The 9,408-nt window shown below is 32.1% G+C and overlaps 1 protein-coding gene across 1 annotated transcript; it reads left to right on the forward strand.

The window, feature by feature from the left end:
- Positions 1-6,279: 6,279 nt before the first annotated feature.
- On the forward strand, positions 6,280-7,512 carry LOC110669082 (probable carboxylesterase 9). The gene has a single exon (XM_021830563.2). The coding sequence runs from the start codon at positions 6,421-6,423 to the stop codon at positions 7,489-7,491; it is 1,071 nt and encodes a 356-aa protein (XP_021686255.2). The 5' UTR covers positions 6,280-6,420; the 3' UTR covers positions 7,492-7,512.
- Positions 7,513-9,408: the final 1,896 nt, after the last annotated feature.

Here is a 9,408-nt window from a genome sequence, read left to right on the forward strand (position 1 = left end):
ATAAGCTATAGAATATTGATAGATAAAAGAGTTGTGGAAGTAAAAATTAGAATAGTTAGTGCGAATGTAATAAAGAAACGTTATAAATATTAGTTAAAGTATTGACTAGAATGGTCAGAGGACCAAATTAAAGTAATATTGAAGTATAGTAGATTTGTTAGGGACGATAAGAGGTGCTAAATTACGACTCGACAGTCAAGTTAAGGAAAAAGATTAGATTAAGAAATAAAATAATTAAAGTTAAGTTGTGGAATGAAAGAAAAAAACAAATAGAATATTAAGAAATGAGAAAAACACTAGATAAGGAATTGCCACAAGGGCAAACAACCTACTTAAGACGCGTAACAATATCTCGAACTATTTTATCAAGAAGGAAATAAGTTAAACAAAAGCAAACAAGATAGTGCAAAATGGCACATAGGCCTTAGTCATAAATGGAGATGGTAAGATAATAGTTATGGACCTATGGCTAAGAAAGAGATAAGCAGTTCATATATGACCAATAAGATCATTTAAAAAAAAAAAAAAAGACTACAAAGGAAAATAATTGCTAAAACAACAATAAGAAAAAAACTAAAATATTCTAAACTAAACTGAAGAACTAAGTTATCACCCATAAGGATCATACGAGGTCTTAGAAAGAGTGGATCCACTAGCACACAGATTTGCTTACCTCTAAAATTAAAATGAAATTGAATCTAACTTATGACAGAAGCTCATAAGAAACTTAGCACACGAGGTGAGCAATCGATGAGTAAATAGTATTGGTTAAAGTGCTAAGGAACCATCATTCAGGCCAGGAAGCTACTTGGGAGCATGAACAAGACATGAAGAGACAATACCCACAACTGTTCAGAGATTGATACCAGGTAAAATTTCGAGACGAAATTTATTTAAGGGAGGGAGAATTGTAACACCCCTATTTGTATAGCCTGATATATTTCACTGTTTCGGTGACCGGTGTCGGTCCGGACAATTAAGGGGATTAGAACCATACTTAAGACAACTATAGAAGCCATAAACACAAATAATTAGTAATGTCCAATTAGTTAAGTATAAACAAGAAAAATAGAATATAAGAAGTTAAACGAGCCGAGAGTCACAGCGATGGGTAACCTTCTCGGGAACGATTGTGAAGTCGATTTAAACTCAAATTTCGAACCTAAAATGTGACGTCGCGGTCCTTAGGACCATTATAAACACAGTGGAAAAGAGAAAATCACGAAAAAGAATTGTTAAATCAGTTAAATAATTAGGTCAGGGAACCAGAAGACATATTTGATTATTTGCAAACCGGGTTGAACCGGCGAGGGGCAATTTGGTTAATTGACCCTGAGAACAAACTCCTGACCTAACTGTCAAATAAAATCGGAGAAAAAAAAATTTCGGAATCAAGAATTAAATTGCAGAACTAATGGAAAAATAAATAGAAAAAAAAAAAGAAAAGGAAAAAGTGAAGGGAGATGACATCATGCATGATGCCATAAATAGTATAATTAATAAATTCAATTAATTATATATTTTTTGTCTTCCTAAGACATAAAAAGAAGAAAAGAAAAGAAAAGAAAAAAAAAATCAAAAAGTCTTCTTCTTCTTTCCCATGTTGCCGCCCTCACTCACCCTCACTTCTCCATTGTTGATCCTCCATTAAAGCTTGCACTCAAGTTTAAACTTCTTCATTAAACCTTAATAGCTTCCATAAAAACCTCATTAGGTTTTAGTCACTTGAGAAGAAGATTGAAAGTGGAAAGAAATACAAAAGATAGAGGTTTGAAGGAATTGAAGTTCTAAGAAAGGTTGGTATGCTAACTTTTAATTTTCTACTTCAAATGCATGTTTAGTTATTTAAATGAGCTTAGAAACTAAAGAAATGAAAAGAAAAATTTGTTCAGGGACCATGAATGATTTTCAGCCATCATGTATATGGGGGTGTTATTGTATGATTTGATTAACTTAGATGGTGATATGAACTTTAAGTAGTTAAATGGTTGTGATTAAAGGCTTGAATTAGCTAAATGCAAGGAAATTGTGAATTAGGGTTTTGGACATTAGGGTTTAGAGACCAAAAGTGTGAGAAACTTGTAAATGATGTCTTGGACCTAGTTTAAAGAGAGAAATGGTCAATTGTGACCTAATGAGGTGTGTTGGAGTGGTTGGAGTTAAGGCCAAATTCGGAGGGAGTATGGTCATGCTGCTGGCAGCATGACCAAGTTACCTTTGAAGGATCAAAAATGAAATTTTACAAGTCCAATTGGTATGAGACCAATTGGGAATGAAAATAGACACTAAATGACACAATTTTCATTTAGGAAGCATGCCCAAAAAGTGACCAAAACCTAGTGAACAAATTGACCAAACTTGAAAAATCTCAGTTTGCCCTGTACAAACTGACCAAATGAACAGTGTTTGTTCATTTGGCCATAACTCGAGCTAGGCAGGTCTAAATGACCTGAAATTTTACCAGTGGACAGTTGAGTTATATACCTAAAACTTTCATGAAGAACACAAACTCAAATTATGTCATTAACCAAGTCATTTGGCCACCCAAAGTTGGAGACCTAAAACTGTCAGAACCAAAAATTGCCCAGAAAACTGGGTTGAGTCCAATCCAGCAGCCATGGTTCAAATGGCTATAACTTGAGCTACAAAACTCCAATTGGAGTGATTCAAAAAGGAGAATAAACTTAAGACAATAGGAAATATTTTCTATGAAGAAAATTTTACCAAATTCCAACAGTAAGATGACCAATGGAACAGTGCAACCTTAGACACCAAAACTAAAAATTATCAAATTTGCTTAAAAGACTTAGAATTTGAATAAACAACCAAAATCAACAAATTTAGTGACCAAAATGTAGTATGTGGGTAAATTTGGAATTCCCATACCTATTAAGCCTTAGAAAGTCAATAATTTAACTTGAATAGTATAGTGAATAGTAACCCCGAAATACAAAATTTAAAGAACGCCAAGTTTAGCACATTAGAGCTAGGTAAAAGTGAAGTTAAATTTATTTTGAATTTATAATAAGTTATGATACTGAAACACTGTGAAACTGTGTGTTTCAATGGAAAAGAACCCCGGGAAAGAACCCGATGAATCTAGTCAAAACCAAGAGGCGACTCGCTTAAGGTTTGTGCACAGCTAACTCTTTTGTTATTTTTCAATTCCAAATTGATTTGAAATAAATTTATGGTATGATTTATGATTTTTGTTGTATTGAGAATTTTAACTTATTGAATGAAATTGTATAATTTGAATATAAATTTTCTTATGCATTTAAGGATTTATTGCATTGTTTTGAGGATTGTAAATATTAAGTTTGATGTGTTACCAACCTTGAGCATGAATTTATGATGATTAAATATGTTAATTTGTAAACACTTTGTGATTAGAAATTGTTTTGAATATGATTTGAAACCACAGTTGACATGGCAAAATTTATTGTGAATTCTCATTAGCTTGTCTAATGAGATATCTCCTCTATTAGATGGGGCGAGTTACTTGCTCTCTAGCTTACCAGTTGAGAAGAATTTGAATGAGTACTCATATATGCTAGCTAGTTTTTGTTTCTCCCTTTTAGCCTCGGTTATTGGGAGAATGTGAAATGTCGTGGTATACAATACGGCATCTATTTGAATTTTGGTTCATGAGATAAACTGTATGAATTGTTGACAACGCCCTTTAAATTATGCATAATTTAATAAATTGTGATTGAAATAAATAATTTGTTAGTGATTCAAAATGTCTTTGTATTGTTCCGGAATTTAAAAGAAATGTAAATAAATAGTTATTAGTTGATCAAAATGTTATTCAAATGAATAATTTGCATGAATGAAAATAATGATTTTTGTATGTCATGGATTTTGAAGAATTTAGAAATTTTAAATTTTTACTCATTATGAATTGTTAAGAATAATTTGTATTAAGTTTTAAATTATTAGTTTATGCACCACTGAGTTCACCACTCAGCGATAGCTTTGTATGCTGTTGCAGATATAGAGACTAGAGGAGCAGCAGACTGAGCTGCTGAGGATTGAGGATCTATCAGCTTGAAGTTATATCGGGTATATTTTATACCCTGTTGTAGAAGTTTATTTTGATGTATGTAATGTATGTAAATGTATGGACATGTGAAAATGGGTCTTGAGCAGCTTGTACAAAGTTGTATAAAATTTGTAATAAATTTTAGTTTGGATTTTCTGAATGTAAATTTTAGTATGTTGTATATATATATAAATTGTTTATCTTTAATGAAATATGAATGAATGATAGTAATTGATAGTATCTTGAGAATTGTTGAATTTAGAAATTTGGGAAATGGTTGAGATTGATTGTGAATTTGAAGAAGTGGTGGAAAAATTATTAGAAGTTTTTTTTTTCAGGTATTTGAAGAACTGTTTTCTCAAAATACAAACAGAATTTTGCCAAAATTTTTATAGAATTTGCGGAAAAATAAAATGGGCCAAAATTTTAACTAATTTTCAACTTGAAGTAAATGATTTTAATACTTATTAGAAAATGCTCACCACTTATAAAAGTAAAAAAATTGTTTTAAAATCCCTTGTAGTATATTTAATGGGTTATCGGTAGGCGAAGTACGGTAATTCATTAGGTGTACTACGGGAGCATGTTACATCTTACGATAAGTAGGGTGTGACATCTAGACTTGTACCTTCAGGGCTATACATAGGTTTAGGTCTTTAAGAAGAAACATGTTGCAGTTGGGAAAGAAGGTGAGAATATCTCTCATTTTTCCATCTGGGTATGAGAGGAGAAGGAATCTCAAGTGTTACATACTGTTCTGAAGAGGTAGCATGTAAACTGCATTAATGCATGCGGGATGCTTGAACATATTCCTTAGGTAGAGATCTTTGAGAGTTTATCAGAGATATAATTGAAATAATATATATATATATATATATATATATATATATATATATATATATATATATATATATATATATATATATATTGTAAGTTACTATATAATAATATCTACTTATTCTAGTATCAATAGGATAATTATTAAATAATTTATAAATTATATATAATAAAAAATATTACGTATTAACCATATGATAATACTATATAAAAGAATGTCACATGAAATTCTTTTAAAAATATTTTCATATATATATATGATTATTTTAAGTTAGCAGAGCTTTTATGTTTGCATATGCTATAAATTGAAATTCAAAACCACGTTTAAGCAGTCTAAATTTAAAGATAATGAATAAAATTTACTTATAAAAGTATATTTAATTTTTATTATGAAATTTTAAAATTAATTTTTTTTTGTAATAAATAAAAGTAAATTATTTTTATAAACTCGACTCGACTCAACTCAACTTAACTAAGTTTTTATCTCAAAAATTTGAGGTCGACTATATGGATTATCTTTTTCTACTCTAAACGATTTTGGGTTAAATTCTCATAAATGTATAATGCTTCTAGGTCATGTTGTACTACTATCCTCCAAGTCAGTTTAGGTTTACCCCTTCCTTTTTTTTCTATCATCTAACCTAATGTGCTCTACTTGTCTAACTGGAGTTTCCGTATATCTACACTTCAAATGACCAAACCACCTCAATCTTCATTTTCTCAACTTATCCTCAATTGGCATCACTCCTATCTTTTCTCTAACACTCTCATTACGGACTTTATCTAGTCTAGTATGACCACTCATCTATCTTAATATTCTCATCTCCGCAACTCTTATCATAGACACATATGATTCATTCAGTGCCTAACACTCACTACCATATAATATGACCAGTCGTATGGGTGTACGATAAAATTTTTCTTTCAACTTATTGGGAATCTTGCGATCACATAAAACTCCTGTGATACATCTCCATTTCAAGCATCTGGCTTTAATTTTATGACTAACATCTACCTCATATCTCTCATTTATTTGAAGGATTGAGCCGAGATATTTAAAGTGATTACTTTGAGGCAATGAAAGCAATGAGTTAACTCTTTCGTGAAAGATTTGTAAAAGGAATAATAATAACAATCTTAACCATGAGGATGAAAAGTTGTTTTCTGCAATTAATTGCGTAAATAAGGATATGGAAATCAGAATTTTAATATTTATTTCACCAATTATTTTTATTATATTTGTGAAAAATATTTTCATAATTTAAAAAAAAAATAATGAATTGATTGATAAATTGAATGTGAGTCAAATTAAACAAAGGCTGTTAACGTAAGACTAACACTTGGAAACAAGAACTATGAATAGAAAATGTCAACAAAACATTAGATAGCCCAAAAACCGTCTTGCTCTAATTTTATGGCTCCAACGCCAATCCTTTCGGGGTTTCGTTGGCATGCCTCCATGTTTGTAAACAATAATTAATTATTTCTTGCAACAACAAGAACAATAAACACACAGCTGATGGAGTAGTGCTTTGAACATGGGCATGGCTACCTGCAGCTCAACATCCTCCAAGATCGCCCCTTCTAAAGATGCTTTAAAACCTTCCTGCGAACATCCCATTCTGTCAACATTCGATATTCCCACATCGCCAGTCCCCAAAACGGACCCCTATGAGCACCTCCACATCGCTCCCAACCTGGATGGCACCATCACTCGCTTGTTAAACGTTCCAACTGTAGAAGCAAACCCTGAGGCCACCCACGGCGACGCTGTGGTCTGCAAGGACTTGACTCTAAATGCCGAAAAGCAAACTTGGATTCGCATATACAGGCCCACTAAACTACCCTCCAATGATAACACCATAGCTCGTCTTCCTATTATTATTTACTTCCACGGCGGTGGCTTTATACTCTTGAAAGCCTCTATGAAGCAACCCCACCAGACATGTTCTGAGTTAGCCAGCGAAATCCCTGCGATTGTGGTTTCGCTGGATTACCGTCTTGCTCCGGAGCACCGGCTTCCAGCTCAATATGAAGATGCAATAGACGCGATTCTATGGGCGAAGCAACAGGTTATGGATACAAATGGAGAGCAGTGGCTGAAAGATTACGGGGATTGCTCCCGCTGCTATTTGTGTGGCCGTGGTTGCGGTGGGAATATGGTATTTCATGCAGCTTTAAGTGCATTAGATTTGGATTTAAAACCACTAAAGATTTCTGGGTTGGTTTTGAACCAACCCATGTTTGGAGGGAGTGAGAGGAAGAAATCAGAGCTCATGTCTGTGGATGATCCGGTATTGCCGATACAAGCACTGGATCTCATGTGGGAACTATCTTTGCCAGTAGGAACAGATCGGGACCATCCGTTTTGTAATCCTGTAGTAGAAGGTCCACACAAGAGGAAGATCAGCTCGTTAGGGAGGTGTTTGGTGACAGGATTCTCAGGGGATGCCATGTTTGATAGGATGCAGGATTTGGTGTCAATGCTATTGAGATCTGGAGTGAAGGTGGAAGCAAGGTTCCATGATCCTGGGTTCCACAACGTTGATATTGTGGACGGGCAATGCGCTCTCACCCTTTTAAACAGTATAAAAGAGTTTGTCATCTAAAAATTTTCTGTGCTTTTTTTCTATTTGATTGAAAGTTTCTTCTCCTGCAACCATTTTTTTGTTGGTGATAATGATGAGATCAATTTAATTATCATGGATCCTTATGTTACAATTAAGAAAAAAAAAAGTAATGACAACTCAATACTAAGTTAATTACAGTACAACATCCTGACTTTTAATTTATTTTAAGTAAATTTTTTTTTTAATTTATAAATCAAATTACATACCAATTTACTTATTTTTATTGAATTATAAATAAATTCAAACACTCATTATTTTTTTTAATGATAAGTGATCTTTATTTTATCAGGATAAATTATTCAAAAGGTCTGTAATTGTATATTTTCGTCCACACTATAATTAATCAACACTGCAAATAAACAAAAATTGATTAGTCTTTAACCAAATTGTCAAGGATCCACAAGCTCTACCCAAATTCCTGTTGCCTGTATCAATGGGTTCTTGCCAAAACCGATCACTAAGCATAGCTGCAGCGATCCCAGCTTCATCTTATGTGGCCCATTCAACAAGGGATTACAAAACCAGTGGTCGCGATCCATCCCTTTCGGCAATGCTTGCTCCCATATTAAATCCATTGCCGTCAACGGCAATATATGTCCGTCGCGCACACTATCTCCGATTCCGTCCTCTGTTTTCGTCCAAGTATCGGCTGGTTTATTATAAGCCCGTCAATCTCTAAAGCGTTCAAATCCACATCCTTTGCTCGCAACGCTGCATTAAACACAATATTCCCTCCACAGCCGCACCCATAAAGGAGACACCGCGAAAAGTCTCCAGAATCTTTAACCCACGCTCGCCCTCGGGCACGTGCTCCCCGTGTATAAGATTATCATGTGCATCCGTGCTTCTCTATATTATTTTTTTTTATATACCTATAAGATTTTTAACTTAAATTCAAATCAACATCAAATGAAATTAAAAAATATTAGTAATAATAATAAGAGAAGAAGGAAAAGCAAATTACAAAATAAATTATCTAATTTATAGAAAATGATTAAAGAAAACAAAATTTTATTTCTAAAATAAATTAAAAATAATTTTTAAATTCAACATTTTTTCTCTAAAAAGAAAATTATTTCAAAGCTTATTTTAAAATTAAGAAAAATTTTGGCTCACATTCATTTCATCATAAAACGAAAATGTAATATACAGTAATTTATATTTTTGTGTTTTAAATTAATAATAAATAAATTTAATTATATATATTTTTTAAATTAAAAGATTTTTATGAATTATATCATATTTATTAAATTTATTTACTTAAAAACCAAATTAAATATTAACCGCTCAAAAAAGAAAAAAAAAAAACTAGCATATTCAATGTTATCAAATTCTTCACCTCGGTAATATTCTTTAAAAAATCAATGTAAAAAAAAAAATGATGGGATAAAAATTGGCTGAAAATTCTTTGTGAAGCAACAGTTGGACAATGTAACTGGATCTAGTAAATCAAATTTGAATAGAAGTTCTTCAAATTGATTTTGGGATTTTCCTCTTTGCGCTGAATTTTTTCTGATGTAGGCCAAACACACCCTTAGTATTTCAACAGCAGCTAGAGTGGGTGACTGGGAAATTGGAACTCGAAATCTTGCCGATATGATAAAATCAACAAATCTTTCATATTTTTCTTTTTTTTTATTTCTTTGGAGGGCAGTGATCAGTCTCATCACTGTATTCAACTCTTGTTGAAAAATTTTTCATAATTTTTATATAATCTTTTTTTTTTCTAGTGATTTAAAAATATTAATAATTTTTTTTTAATTTTTATTCTTATTTCTATTAAATAAAATAAGTACTTTTAAAATTTCTTTCAATTACAAAATATACATAAAAGTGAACAGAGAGTGCAAAGGAGAAACATCTAAATACTTCACAAGGGAAAAGAAAGACAAAACA

This window comes from Hevea brasiliensis, chromosome 2 (genome assembly GCF_030052815.1).
Source record: "Hevea brasiliensis isolate MT/VB/25A 57/8 chromosome 2, ASM3005281v1, whole genome shotgun sequence".
Lineage (NCBI taxonomy): Eukaryota > Viridiplantae > Streptophyta > Magnoliopsida > Malpighiales > Euphorbiaceae > Hevea > Hevea brasiliensis.

Coding starts and splice junctions, on each gene's coding strand:
- LOC110669082 (XM_021830563.2), top strand. CDS start 6,421: ATGGGCATGGCTACCTGCAGCTCAACATCCTCCAAGATCGCCCCTTCT.